The following is a 16,274-nucleotide window of genomic DNA, read 5'->3' as shown; positions in this document are numbered from 1 at the left end:
TCCGCATTTGTTTTAATATTTCACCAGTCCAATTACTTCCGGAGAAAAATATAGTGTTGCATAAAAATGTTTTCGAGGTGCTGCAGAACAAAATTAGCTAATCAGACGGTAAAATAACGATACTACTTTTTTTTTTTGCATATCATTTTAAAAAGTTATGTTTTTTATTTGTGTATATATTTTTTACCAAGATTGATAATGCGTCACTTTGCTGCTTGAAACTTTGACCTTTGGTTTCTGCAAAATTATCAGATTATATAAATCAAATCTTCCATTAATCAGTCAATGTCCCACAAGTACAGTTTACAAACAATAGTTTTCATTTAATTATTGCATAACATAAACTCAGAAATAGAAAATATATTCATATACAGCATGTACATGTACAGACTACAGTGTTGGAGTTAGTATCTTGATAATTATAAGGATTGTGTTAATATCTTGATAATTATAAGGATTGTGTACGCTTGTGTTGATTTATACATTTGTGTACATCATTTCTAGAATCTGACATGTCTTTCACCCAACAAGATAGTCAATTTGTCATGCCTTTATGACCTCATTTACCAGATAGAAGGTGCGCCTGTATCCCTGCTCTATTAAAAGTTTGTAGCACTTTCATAATCATTATACACCAGTGTTCTCCCCAGGCCGATATGACGCTGCGGCACCGCAGCGCCTTCATAATATTTTCGTTAATCCCGCAGCGTCTTAATTGGCCGCTGTCCCTTACTACTTGATCCCGCAGCGTGTTAATTTTCACATTTTCATTATAAATGTTGGTTAAAATTGTCAAGTTGCTGATCACCGCTGAGAGGTCGGTCAGTGTTACGCAATATCTGATAATATGGTTTTACCTGAGCCACGCTTATCTCAGCCTTATCGGACTATGTTATCATGTTATAGCGTAAATGATCATCAAGAAGAAAGATATTTTCAGAAGAAAATTTAAAAAAATAAAAACTTCAGTGTAGGAAGAAACAGATCGCAAATAGATTGTATTTAGCATCGTGTGTGATTACTTGACCGTTTATATAACGAATTTTTTCATTGGTCGAGAAGAAGAATCTATTTAAACACGACCAATGAACGTGTTCAATACACGTGATAGATTTGAATACACATTGCTAAAGATATTTACGATGAAAATTATGAATGAGAGTATTTGTAGTTGAAAAAATTAAAATAAACTTTGATTAAAGATAACGAGAAGCGATTTATTTTTATTGAAAGTGAAAAATGTTGCTTGCAAGGTAAATTCGTTTCAAACTGTCTTATTTTTAGAAATAAAATGATCATTAAACATCGATCGTGAGTCCGTGCGTCGGGAACATATTATGTGACAATCAACACGGGTACGGAATTGCCGCGGCTTCTGTATAATGTCACTAGTAAATAATTCCAATGGTCTGAACTTTAACGAAATTTGGTTTATATCTACCTGCCAAAGATAGTTTTTAACAATAATGCACACGGAAGCGTAAATTAATGTCAAACTACGGAAACTAGTCAGCTGTTCATTAAAATATTTTTGTTTTAAAAAGTTGTATACCAACTATCTTAACCATATTAGATTTTATTAATTCTGAATGAACATGTTCTCTGCAAATAACAAAGGGTGAATTCTAAGCAAAAGACATGATGGAAGTAGAAGGTTTTTTTTCAGATCAATGACTTCTAATGAAAAGGGGAATACACCTCCCTCTACACTCAGCTGTCAGTATAAGCAGATGTTATAATTGCTTCTCCTAATCCCAACTGAGCTAAAGTTTTAGCAAGTGATAACAGCAAGCACCATGTTTCTAGTTTCAGTGACAATTAAATGGCTGACTGAGTTTCATGGCTTAGAAATGTTAAGGGGGGTATAAGCAAAAGTTATTATGATTGAGAGGGGGTTTTCAACCCTGAAGAGGATTAAGACAACGTTGAGGAACAGACTGTCCAACAAAATAACACTATCTTGAAACAATATCCCTAGAAGAAGCAGAGAGTACAGAGATGAATATTTATATTTTGACTTCTTTAATTGACTGAATAAAAAATAACTTTTGTGTTTAAAATCAGTTTATTTCATATATCTATTATATTCTTGTATAAATTGCATTATTAAACACACAACACAAAGCAATATTGCATGTTATGATTTATGACTGATTGATTCAGATCATAAAAGTTCACTATAAAAAAGGAGTTACGCGCTCTTGAATTTTGCGCCTTGAAAAAATCCTGGGGAGAACACTGTACACCTTATCACCACAATGGAAAAGTGAATTTTGTATGGTGTCAAAAGTTCAAGAGACCGGGTCAGCTGGAAATAGCGATAAGGTGTATTCTCTAGGGTAGTATGAATGGCATAGAAATAATTTATGTACCGTAAGTACGTAATCTTAATTTCCGTATGACTCAGGGAGGGTGACCATCTTATTAGATTTTAATTTCCAAAATATTTTGTTCAGTTTAAAATCAGACTTTGCTCAACATGTGTTGGAAATGTCAATGACTATGCATTCATTTTTGTGACTTGGTGATGGAATTCACATGACAGATTCGTCTGAAAACCCTATCAAGGAAACTGGCCTATTGCTATAAACATATGGAAATTTTATAGAGAAAATACTACATGTAGGTCAACATAAATGTAGCAGAAATTGTCTACTGACACCTTTCAGGAGTTATTATTGCCCTTAGTAACGATTTTTTTTTTATACCTTATTGCATTTAAGGCAAAAAATATAAAAGATACATTTAGAAAGAAACTGTAAAATGACCAGCAAGATATGATCAACAAAAAGAAGATTTTAGTCATGAATAATAAATTATTCTAGTCTACCATTTACCATGTTTACCACTCAATTAAAATCTTGAAAATTGAAAGTAACTACAACATATATAATATACATAGACTTGCTAATTTTAAATGAATATTTGTACTGTAACATGTAAATGATATATATTTTTTGTTCTTAAAGGTCTATTTGTTCAGCCGGTACCAGAGTACATTGGTTATTGCTGAGCATGACAATCAAAAACTTATACCTATCACCCTGAATACAATAACAGCTGCCAATAAAATAGGAGGAGATATAACATGTCTGGTTGCTGGTACACAATGTTCAAAGGTATGTTTTAATACGACCGCAAACAAATTTTGTGTTTGTATAATGGTATGATGTCGTGGTCTTTGTCCAAAGACACATTTGGTGTCCGGACAATAAGTTTAGTTTAAGGGACTGGATCTCTATGAAATTTTATAAAAAGGTTTACAACCTCAAAAGGAAGGTTGGGATTGATTTTGGGGATGATGGTCCAACCTGTTTTGGAATTAGGGACCCAAAAGGTGCCAAAACAAGTATTTTTCTACTTTCAGGATATCAACTTGTATGATAGTATTTCAATTGCTCTAAAATTGTACAACATTGTTTAATACCACAGCTAAAAGGTTTGGATTGATTTTGGGGGTTATGGTTTCAAAGGTTTAGGAATAAGGAGCCAAAAAGGGGGCCCAAAATAAGCATTTTTGTAGTTTTCAAACAATAACTTGTGTTTACTGTAAGTGTATGAAACTCTCTGAAATTATACCACAAGTTTTCATACCATAAAGGGATGGTTAGTATTGACTTTGGGGGCTATGACTCAAAATGTTTTGGAATGGGGGGGCAAAAAAATTAAGTTATTGGTTAATGGACAATTAAGACAATTTAAAAGCAGTGTAAGGGAGGTAACTCAAAAACATTTAACATACAATTTTGGGTATGTTTGGATTTAACCCCTTACACTACTAGAAAATTATGTATACAGAAATGTCAGGTTTTGACTAATTGCAAATAAAAGGGGGGTGTTTAATTTCCCGGTGGTAGTAGTTTTTAATTTTATTTCCAAATTTTTGAAAAGTTTGAAGAAGAAATCTTCAATTTCACAATATTACGCAATAGATTTGTAAGATCTTGACATTTTTTTTTTGTGTCAGAAACTCATATTATGTCAAAAAAAATTGATCACAATCCAAATGCAGAGCTGTATCAAGCTTAATGTTTTGTCCATACTTGCCCCAGCTGTCCAGAGTTCAACCTCTGCGGTCATATAAAGCTGCGCCCTGTGGAGCACCTGGTTATACTTTCTGTTCAACTTTTATTATGAAAAAATATTAACCACACTCTCAATCCTTTATCATTGCAATGGATAGATGATATGTTGTTTATTTATATTGTAAATAATAACAAAAACATAACCAATTTGTTTTTATTGATAAATTTGTTTAAATATATATAGATAAGGAAGAATCATAATGATGAAATTTGGGCTTATATCTGTTCAATGATTTCATTATCTTCATTGTTTAATCTGTGGCTGATGGCCTGGAATACAAATAAAATAGCTTTTTTAACCAGTTTATTTTGGTTTAAGTCTTTCTGTCAATTTCGTCCTCATCATGAAACTACAGTAAAATTTGCAAATCATGTTGCTGTATGATGCAAATCATGTTGCTGTACAAAGAAAATCATGTTGCCGTATGAAAATTTTCTTCAATGACAAATGCTGACTGACTAATTCTATTTGAGTTAATTAATGTTAATGGTCATAAATGACCCATCAGATAAGCAGATTACCTATTATTACACCAGCTTATGACACCTATTGTAGCTGTGGATTAACTTGGGGTCATAAACAAAGTCATAAGCTTGTAGAAAGGTAGAATTTTGTACAATTTTTTTCTTCACTTTTACCAACTTAAACGACAATTAGTAATTTTACCTTTATAGTCATTTTTCGAAATGAAAATTTTGACATGGAAAAATGTTGGGGCCTGAAATTTTGCCAGCAACCATATTGCCTGATGAAATAGAAAAATCACAATTTGCATCATTGATGAAGCCTAGTACAGTCCTTGAGAAGTTATGTGATGATTCACATGGGATGTGTGTTTTACCTCTTTTTGGCAATTTATATGAAATTTAAAATTGATAATAGAACTATATATCACAATAAAGTATACTTTTGTATTGATGAATTCTGGTTATAGCATTTTAGGTTCATGGTATTGAGAGCCTGAGAGGTCATAATTTATGCTGTAGGAATATGTTAGGGATTTCCATTTATTTATTCTACACATTTTATATGAACAGGTTGCAGAAGAAGTCAGTAAAATTCCAGGTGTCAGTAAGGTATTATTGGCAGACAATGAGGCATTTAAAGGATTTCTTCCAGGTAAATATTAACTTCATGATTTGAGACAAAAGGTCATCTTTATTATGTAGTAATTTTCAGGGGAATTATAGCATAGAAATGGTTTAAACAAATTTTGAATTAATTGACTTTGATTAGTTAAAAGACTTTGATGTTGAAGATTGAATGTCTAACACATTAATATTCATTTACATTAGTTTACATAAAAAAAAAGAAAAAAGTAACTTTACAAAAAAAACAAACTCCAAGGAAAATTCAAAACAGAAAGTCCCTTAACCACATCAAATGAATTGAAACAAATGTCATATTCTGTCTTGATTCACACATTTCCTTATGTAGAAAATGGTTGATTAAACCTGGTTTTATAGCGAGTTAAACCTCTCTCTGTAAATTGGTATCCAACGAATAATAATGAATCCACAATATTGTTTTATGTATCAGCTTTACAACCTTTTTTGTAAAATGATAATTAATTTTCTTTTGTTTAATCAAGTTAATTGAAGAAAACACGAAAAGTTTATTAAAAAAATACAATACTTTGAAGTTAAATCTATTGTTATTTTATAATTACAAATATAATACATTATTAGATACAAACACACATTAATGCATTCTTATAGTTTCTGCCATTATTTTTGTGAACAGAACTTTATTATTTTCATGGTTGCAGTCTTCATCACATCTATTTAGATCTATATGTAGGGTTTAAGTTGACTTGTTTGTATAAGAACTTCCATATCTCTGATGAACTATTTATCATATGCTTCTTTTCTATAGAGTCATTAACCCCTTTATTGTTCGCCACACAGAAACAGTTCAACTTTAGTCATATATTAGCTGGAGCAACAGCAATGGGAAAGGTAACAACATATTTTTGTCCTAGAATATGACCTGATACACTATCCTCTGTCTTTTAAGGTTATCTTTATTGATTTATATGTTTCCTTGATTAATTTTTTATATGCAAATGTGATACACTGAATTAAATGTTCTTTGCTGTTCCTTATATGATGGCATAAAGAAAGGCATCCACATGCAAATTTTGTTGTCAAGGCCTATTTTACTCAGCTGCTTTTGAAGTTTGAAATATCACTGAAAACAGGTGCATATAGTATTAGGTATTGATTGTATTGATTTTAGGGACAAGTGATCCATTTTTTGGGTAAAGATTGCATAAAATGCAATCAAAACCTTGTAGAACTGACTTGATATCTAATTTTCCATTTGATACACAAATTATAGTACATTGATCATAACATTCTATATAACCTATCCATGAACATTTCAAGAAATTTATTGATGTAATATATGTTCAGATATTCAAGGCAAAAAATGATGTTACACTTGTCAAGAAAATTATATAACTTTTGCAAGGTGCAGGAATCTATAATATCTGGTCTAAAATTATAAATGATGTCATTATTAATGTCATCTCAATTTAAAAATTGGAGTAATCTTCCTTTGTCAAGAATTGATGTAAATTCAACTACAACCAATGCAATATTTGATTTTACTTCCCACTGATAAATTGAAGCAATCTTTACCGTTCAGTGCTTACAAGCACTTTGATTATAAAGTATGACCCAAGAGTACATCACCTTCTTCAAGAAATGAAAATCAACAATATATAAAGAACAGAAGTCTAGATTGTCATGAATTTTGGTAGCAAAATGATTGTGAGAAATTCTTATATCAAAGTTCTGAAAAGGAAAAAGGATCATCTCTAGACTACATTGATTAGATGAAATGAAAAGTGCATCCTCTTAGAATGTAGTATGATACATTTCTTCTGTAATTAGCCATGTTTGCATTATTCAGGAAAATAATGTATTAGACTAGAAATCAGCAGAGAAAAATCTGGATTATATGACTTATATAAGGATCTGAACACGGAACCACCCTTTTGAATTTGCAAATATTGATTGTAGATCAAACAATACTATTTACTAATATGATTTTATACTATATGAGCAGCATCAGATAGAATTCGACCTTATGCAAGTGTACGTGAATATGTTAATGTACAAGACTCTAGATTGATTTTGGAACATTCTAATATGAAATACAATGAAATATAAGATGAAGTTTGGTTCATTTTGTAGTATTCGATTAACAATTCACCTACCAAACCGTCCCTGACTTTCCGTTGGCTTTTTTTTCAAAACTGAAGTAGGTTAACAGATGCATTGATATTGATTTGCATAAGGTTGATTTCTATTTGATGCAGCTGATATGTATTACATTGAACATATCTAATTATGAATTAATATAACTATTCTATTTTTATAGAGCCTATTACCTCGATTAGCTGCCAAACTTGATGTATCTCCTATCTCTGATATCATTGGTATAAAAGACAAAGACACGTTTATAAGAACTATTTATGCAGGTAAATTTATTCTTATTTTTTTTATTCAAACCTCATCATCATGGAAAGCATGAGTCATGAAATTGGTTTATAGATGTGAGAATGTCTTGGTTTCCATGACTCTCACAAATGAAATAAGACTTAACATATAAGAATCATATAACATTGGAATAATATTGTATCATTGATGCTTGCAGTATCATTTTCACCTCAGATTACAAATGTAAAGCTTGTATCTGTAAAACTTGTTGCTGGTTTTATTTCGGAATGGCATACTGTCTTAGAATTTTATTTTTACAAGGCTTAGAATTAGGTAAAAATTCTCTGAAGCCATAAAGTCTTGTTTCATTAAATTTCAGATGTTAAATTTCTGCAGAAATATAATGATTGCATTGCTAAGAACTTTAAGGCTTTATATGATCAGCAATATTTGTACATACAAAAGTTGCATACAATGAGACAATGATATAGTGTTATTAACTAAACTTTTTTATTAAATAATTTAAATTCTTTGATTGGAATAAAAAACTTACTATGAAGAAGATGCAGAAATTCATATCCGAACTTGTCTTTTCACAGTCATGGTGGAATTTTTTTATAAACAGTGTCAGAAGTAATTTCTGATTTCTCTTCTAAGTACTTAATCTTATGCCATTACTATTCATTTTGTATAGCAAATATAAAGATATTAAGTTGTATTTTAGGCACAAAGATATGTCAGAGGTAAAGTAAGCTCAGGCATAAGAAAATAAAAACCAGAAGTGAAATCCTGTATTAGCCAATAGGCCAATATTAATTTTTCCATATTGGCCCTGTCGGAAAAGCAATATTTACTCTTGGTTTATGTCGACAGGGTGACATCATCAGTATTGCAATTGCTGATTTATCTGTAATATTTTTGCTCATATCATTCAATATTATAAATTTGTAATGTTCTGTAGGTAATGCCATCCAAACACTGAAATCTAAAGACAGTTTAAAGATAATATCTGTCAGAGGGACTGCATTTGAAGCTGCTGCTTTAGAAGGGGGAAATGCTGCCTCAGAAAATGGTAAATATAGTGGATCATAAAAGGTCTGCAAGATTTGTGTGAAATTCTGAAATTAAGTTTTTTATGCAACAACTGATCAACATATATATACCTTATGCATTTGAATATCTTTAAGAAGGCTTCATAAATTGATTGAATAGATTTATTTTTCAAGTGAGAATTTTGATTTTGATGAATAATCAAGAATTACGTTATATCATATTCACATAAACAATTAGTGTCATGGTAAAATATGCTAATTGCTACCAAATGTACAACAAATTGTGTTTAAAATGTGTTGAAAAAACTAAAAAAAATTTACAACTACATTTCCTTTGATTAGAACAACAATTTTACAGACAATTTGTAAAGTTCAACTTTTGATGAGTTCAACTTTTCATATAATATTTGATTATTTCTCAGCTGGGACAACATCCCTAATGCGCCTCGAAATGAGGAACTCAAAAGTCATGTGTAAAGAAAAAATCTCTGTGTAGTGATATTGGACATGTTTCTATTTTTAACAAATGACTGAAGTTAATTATTTGTGGTGATTAGGAAAGTAGAGGAACATAGAATAAATGTGTAAAAACTATGGAGCTATTGAATGTGTTCAAAGTATTAAATTTTCAAAGAACTTATTGTGTTAAAAAGGGGATATTTTACCACAAGGAGCCGCATCACAAAAGGATGTTCGGGGTTTGCTAATTTACGGAAAAAGTAATCTCACTTCGTACCCCGAAAATTTAACCACATATGTGAAAATGTCACAACTTCGAAACGAGCTATCATACATATCCAAATTTACGATATGGGCTGAGCTACAGGAAAAAACGTTACCATTACCGCCTATGTAAAAACAATTAAAGATATTGAGCCAGCTCTAAGAGGAGGGGTTTGCCTCTAAGGGTCTGTACCTAAATCCCTCTTTAAATAACTTATTTCTGTAGCATATTCTAAGCAACTTCAAGTTGCAGCTATACATGCATGTATGGCACAAAACTTTGTCTAGTATGCCATATTATATGATATACTACTATAAATTTGTTGAACAACATTGAACAGTAAGTAATATTTCAAAATTCATCTTATTACAAGTAATTCAAACAGAAAACTATTTGATGATTTCACACAGTTTCTTTAAAACTGGTAAACATGTTTTCATCATAAAATTACAAAACAAAAATCTTTTCTTTCTTTAGCACCAGATGCAGATGTAAAAAATGAAGTGTCAGAGTATGTATCCCAAGAACTAAGTAAAAGTGATCGCCCAGAACTCACTGCAGCAAAAACAGTAATATCTGGAGGTAAAATTATGTAAATCATGGATTCAAGAAGGGTCAGGTCATTTCAGGAAAAAAATAGAAAATGTACTAAATAAACATGAATTTTATATCATAAAGGAGCCAAGTACCCCTGGATCCACCCTTGCATGATGTCAACAAAATCTAATACAGGTTGCATTGACTGGAGAAAAACCTGTTAGGAAAAACCTGTTAGAATTGCTACATCAAATGTGTTGTTTCATTCTTTTTTTAAAACTGCCTTTTGTTACTGGAACTGTAGAAAAACCTGTTAGGAAAAACCTGTTAGAATTGCTACATCAAATGTGTTGTTTCATTCTTTTTTTAAAACTGCCTTTTGTTACTGGAACTGTAGAAAAACTGGGAGATTGATTATACTATGTACTTTTTACAGGTCGAGGGATGAAGAATGGTGAGAACTTCAAGATGTTGTATGATTTAGCCGATAAGATGGGAGCTGCTGTAGGGGCCTCCAGAGCTGCTGTAGATGCAGGCTTTGTTCCTAATGATATGCAAGTCGGACAAACAGGAAAAATTGTTGCTCCAGTAAGTGTGTAAATAACACCCCACCCTTGTTGAAAAAAATTCCAAAAATAAAATTTTGATGAAACATACACGAAAAAATAACAAGAAAAAAAATTATGAAAAAAAAAAAAAATCCTCTCAAAGTTTTAAGAACACAAATAAAAAAGAAAAAAAGTAATTGGCAATGTACAGAAAGGACATCAAAGCTGAAAAAATGTTACACTGGGAATGTTTCATTAGCTTTTTTCAATTTTACATCGCGAAAAGTTAATATTCCTTTTGAACAAAGATGAGAATGTTAATGTTGAAATGAGCGAATTGATGGTTTAGGGGATATAAAATATTGACATGGAATGGATTCGTAATTACTTTTTTTATAATCCAAAGGTCAGGAAACCATCATATTTCCTATATATTGCCTAAACTGAAAGGTCATTTATTGAATTGGAAGATTGGGATTTAGGTCACAGAATTTTTTTTTTTTCAGAAATAATTTTTATGATCCTTAATAAATTTTTACCAGTTGACCTTACTTGCTACATGCAATGTGATATCAATATTACTTTATCAGTGGGAAACTTATATATCTTCCATCTCTGAATGTTTATAGGATCTATATGTAGCAGTAGGTATATCTGGTGCCATACAACACTTAGCTGGTATGAAGGACAGTAAAGTTATTGTAGCTATCAACAAAGACCCAGAAGCACCAATATTTCAAGTAGCTGATTATGGATTAGTTCAGGACTTATTTAAGGTAATGGGGGTTAAGGCATCAGGACTTATATACTGTATGTAGGTTAACAGTATTAGGACTTATTTACTGTAGGTTAACGGTATTAGGACTTATATACTGTAAGTTAAGGTATTAGGACTTATTTAAGGTAATCAGGGTTAAGGTATTAGGACTTATTCAAGGTAATCAGGGTTTAGGTATAAGAACTTATTTAAGGTAGCACTACAGTCAGAATTTTCTGACTCCAATCAACAGTCTTTAAAGATTAATTTCTCCAAAACTACTCCATGGATTTTTAAAATCTTTAACTCATTTTAAAGCTGAAATATAACTCTTTCTTAATTTATATATAAGTTAATTTTTGGTTTGATTAATCTCAAAATATAGCTCATTCAATGCCAAAAAAGAAAGTGGTCTTCCAACTTGGATGAAAATGGCACATTCATGTCAAATGGTAGTAAAAATTTGTTTTCATCCCTGTAATCAACTATATACAATCTCCAAAACCGTGTCTCAGATTTTTGATATATGCTTCCAGTAAGAAGATATATTGATTTAACTGCTGGGTGCCAAACCTCATTTCACCTTTCATCTTTGGAGACCTATAAATTCATTTAGAAACAAATTATCCAAAAACTGGGACACAGTATTTTAGAAAATACACCCCTTAATCATATATTTCATAGTCATAAAGTTTCTATTTTTATTTTTTCCTTGCAATTTTCATGAAAAATTGTTCTAAGAAATGACCTAAAAACTGAATTTCCCCCTTAGAACCCCTATAAAGTCAATATAAATACAAACTTCCACTGGGAACACCCCAGGAGTGTTCTGATACCATTACTATATCAATAGAACCACACACTTTGTGTCTTTGATGCTCTAATGCTGTAAATTTTGCATTATATGTGAACCGTCCAACACTAACTTGGCATTTGGCAGGAGTTTGACGTCACAGATATGACCAACATCTGTGATGAAGTATTTAAATATAGATAAAGCTCTGCCTCTTTCCAGGCAGTCTCAGATAAGAAAAACATGATTGACCAGCTGCATTTAATCAATGTTTAACATCATTATTCTCTATATATAAAGAATAATTTTCATTTGAATTTTAAAAAAGAAATAAACTATGTCTGAAATTAGCTAGAACATTAAAAGTGTGCATTAAAAAACATGTTCATAAAAAGATCAAGACCACCCTTTTCTTGAAAATACATTTAATTTAAATAGGATTGAACAAATACACATGAACTGAAAATTAGTTAAAATTCATAGAACTGTATTTAAATAAAGAAGATCAAAGAGAAGAAATTTATACAGTCAGTCAGAGGTTTTCAAAAATACTTCCCCTCTCTTTTCCATAGTACTTTTTTCCCTTTTAAGTTTTTTTTTTCTTTTTCTTTGTTCACTTCCATGTTATATAAAGAATATTTGTTGCAAAACAATGAGCTAAGACTACAATATTTGACTTGTGGTCAGGGATTAACAGCTGGACACTGGTATCAACAGATGATTGACATATTAGCCTCTCCCAAATGCCTATATATTTAGATTAATTACCATGTGCTTTTATTTACATAAATTCATTGTCAATTTACTCCCTGTTGTGATATGATAATGACTTTGGGATTTTTACAAACTGTGCAGAATAATACTTACTTCAATATTATGTGATAAAAAAAATATGATCAAAAAATCATTGTTAGACTGTAGTGCTACCTTAAGGTAATCAGGGTTAAGGTATTATGACTTATTCAAGGTAATCAGGGTTAAGGTATTATGACTTATTCAAGGTAATCAGGGTTAAGGTATTATGACTTATTTAAGGTAATCAGGGATAAGATATGAAGACTTATTTAAGGTAATCAGGGTTGAGGTATTAGGACTTATTCAAGGTAATCAGGGTTTAGGTATAAGAACTTATTTAAGGTAATCAGGGTTAAGGTATTAGGACTTATTCAAGGTAATCAGGGTTAACGTATTAGGACTTTTTTTAAGGTAATCAGGGATAAGGTATTATGAATTATTTAAGATAATCAAGGTTAAGGTATTATGAATTATTTAAGGTAATCAGGGTTAAGGTATTATGAATTATTTAAGGTAATCAGGGATAATGTATAAGGACTTATTTTTAATCAGGGTTAAGGTATGAGGACTTATTTAAGGTAATCAGGGTTAAGGTATTAGGACTTATTTAAGGTAATCAGGGTTAAGGTATTATGAATTATTTAAGGTAATCAGGGATAATGTATAAGGACTTATTTTTAATCAGGGTTAAGGTATGAGGACTTATTTAAGGTAATCAGGGTTAAGGTATTAGGACTTATTTAAGGTAATCAGGGCTTAGGTATTAGGACTTATTCAAGGTAATCAGGGTTAAGGTATAATGACTTATTTAAGGTAATCAGGGATAAGATATGAGGACTTATTTAAGGTAATCAGGGTTGAGGTACTGGACTTATTCAAGGTAATCAGGGTTTAGGTATAAGAACTTATTTAAGGTAATCAGGGTTAAGGTATTAGGACTTATTCAAGGTAATCAGGGTTAAGGTATTAGGACTTTTTTTAAGGTAATCAGGGATAAGGTATTAAGAATTATTTAAGATAATCAGGGTTAAGGTATTATGAATTATTTAAGGTAATCAGGGATAATGTATAAGGACTTATTTTTAATCAGGGTTAATGTATTAGGACTTTTTTTAAGGTAATCAGGGATAAGGTATTAAGAATTATTTAAGATAATCAGGGTTAAGGTATTATGAATTATTTAAGGTAATCAGGGATAATGTATAAGGACTTATTTTTAATCAGGGTTAATGTATTAGGACTTATTTAAGGTAATCAGGGTTAAGGTAATATGACTTATTTAAGGTTATCAGGGTTAAGGTGTTAGGACCTATTTAAGGTAATCAGGGTTAAGGTATTAGGACTTATTTAAGGTAATCAGGGTTAAGATAATATGACTTATTTAAGGTAATCAGAGTTATTGTAATATGACTTATTTAAGGTAATCAGGGTTAAGGTATTAGGACTTGTTTAAGGTAATCAGGGTGAAGGTGTTAGGATTTATTTAGGGTAATCAGGGTTAAAGTATTAGAACTTATTTAAGGTATAAATCAAGGTGAAGGTGTTAGGACTTTGACCTTGACCTCATTTTCTTGGATCATGTTAAGTGTTTTTAGCAAGCACCTTAGTATTTGGTATCAAACATTATCTAGGACATCATAAGTCATTTTCAAACCTTGAATAAAGAAATGAAAGACACAAAGAAACGTTAAACTCAGTCAAAAACAAACTGACAACACCATTGCAAAAAAAAAGCCCAACAGACAAAAGAACAGTCTACAAAATTTCTTTTTCCATTTTGAACAAATTTCACACATACATGGTTTGTTTGTTTATTAATCCTTGATATTTGTACCATTAACATTGTAAAGTTGACAAGTAAGGTTGACAATGTTTTACATTTATCTTCTTCTAAACTGCTGAATATTTTAAATCCATTCCTATTCTTTCTCTTAATGCAAATTAAACTATTAGTGTTATACATGTGTGTATGTAAAGGAGTAAGTTCAATAAGTGCCATATTTAGCCCCGATTACAAAATTCAATGGTACAAGATAAAAAAATGTTAAAAAAGTTGTCTTAAAGACATGTGAGAAAGTTAAATAGAACTTTTTGTGTCAAAGTTTTATTCTGAAGCGTTGATATTTACATCCATAATAGGATTAAATAAGAGATTTTGATGCTATTTGACAAAAGTAGCCAGATTTTAACAAAATTATGACAAGGAAACAGAATGCAGGCGTCAACAAACTAAATATGCAAGTTGATATAAAAAAAGAAGATGTGGTATGATTGCCAATGAGACAACTGTCCACAAGAGACCAAAACGACACTGACATTAACAACTATAGGTCACTGTATGGCCTTCAACAATGAGCAAAGCCCATAACACACAGTCAGCTATAAAAAGCCCCAATATGACAATGTAAAACAATTCAAAGGAGAAAACTAACGGCCTCATTTAAATAAAAAAATGAACGAAAAACAAATATGTAACACATTAACAAACGACAACCACTGGATTACAGGTTCCTGACTTGGGACAGGCACATACATAAATAATGTGGCAGGGTTAAACATGTTAGCGGGATCCCGACCCTCTCCTAACCTGGGACAGTGGTATAACAGTACAACATAAACATGTAAATTTATCATTACAAACTTTGTTTTCAAAGATCTTGTTTTTGACATTTGTGTTTCATGTTTCCTGTTCAATAATCAATGGAAATTTACCAATTTTCATTGTTTTTTTCGTGGAAAATAAAAATGAGTACTGTTTATGACATCATCAGTAGAGCGCAGGAACATAAATTTACGAAGAAAAGGCTTATTTCCTATCTAATCACTGTATAAACTAAGAAATTCTAATTTGAAATTTAAGCTAAAAAAGAGGGCTGTTTTAGGGCCTTATTGAACCTACTCCTTTCAATAGTTAAAATTGTTTCACAAAATCCCTGATGTACATTAGAACCTTAGCTCAAAGCAGATTATAATCATATAATGAATCTTTTGTATGTTCTTAATTACAGGCTGTACCAGAAATGACAGATATTGTTGGAAAGAAATGATAGAGAGGCTTTTTAAAACAATTGGACCTGTCAAAATTATTGTTAATTTGTGATAAACTAAGATAGTAAATTATTTTTTATTGAGCATAAAACTTTATAAGCAGACAAATGTGACTTGTGTGTAACATATTTGTATTACTTAAATGACCATTGAACACATTACATATTAAAATTTGTGTTGTTTATTTTTCATCATTTTTCAATTGTTACTAATTGTGGATTGTGATATAACTTTACTGGCTAAAACTAAAAAGGAGAGCCATGGTGTTGTGGTTAGCACATCAGACTATTAACACAAAGGTTCCTAGTTCATTCCCCTTGCCCAAAAAAAAATTTCAGGGACTAAATTTTCGGCTCTCCCATGACACTATTTGCAAGCATAGTCTTGAGAAACAATGATAGTCCATCAGAAGGGGACAAATAGGGGCTAACCCTTGTTAAGAGAGAACCATATCACTTGCAATTAAAATACACTCTAGTAGATTTAAA

General features: G+C 31.0%; 1 protein-coding gene across 1 annotated transcript; it reads left to right on the top strand.

The window, feature by feature from the left end:
• The first annotated feature begins 6 nt into the window (after nucleotides 1-6).
• LOC143071861 (electron transfer flavoprotein subunit alpha, mitochondrial-like) lies at nucleotides 7-15,970 on the top strand. Its single transcript, XM_076246475.1, has 10 exons — nucleotides 7-108; nucleotides 2,970-3,119; nucleotides 5,124-5,205; nucleotides 5,962-6,044; nucleotides 7,474-7,573; nucleotides 8,494-8,604; nucleotides 9,786-9,890; nucleotides 10,282-10,433; nucleotides 11,023-11,169; nucleotides 15,747-15,970. Exons 1-10 carry the CDS (start codon nucleotides 67-69, stop codon nucleotides 15,783-15,785), a joined length of 1,011 nt encoding a protein of 336 aa, XP_076102590.1. The 5' UTR covers nucleotides 7-66; the 3' UTR covers nucleotides 15,786-15,970.
• The last annotated feature ends 304 nt before the right edge of the window (nucleotides 15,971-16,274 follow it).

This window comes from Mytilus galloprovincialis, chromosome 4 (assembly GCF_965363235.1).
Source record: "Mytilus galloprovincialis chromosome 4, xbMytGall1.hap1.1, whole genome shotgun sequence".
Lineage (NCBI taxonomy): Eukaryota > Metazoa > Mollusca > Bivalvia > Mytilida > Mytilidae > Mytilus > Mytilus galloprovincialis.
Note: the sequence above shows the minus strand (reverse complement) of the source record. Positions and strands in the feature narration are given on the sequence as shown.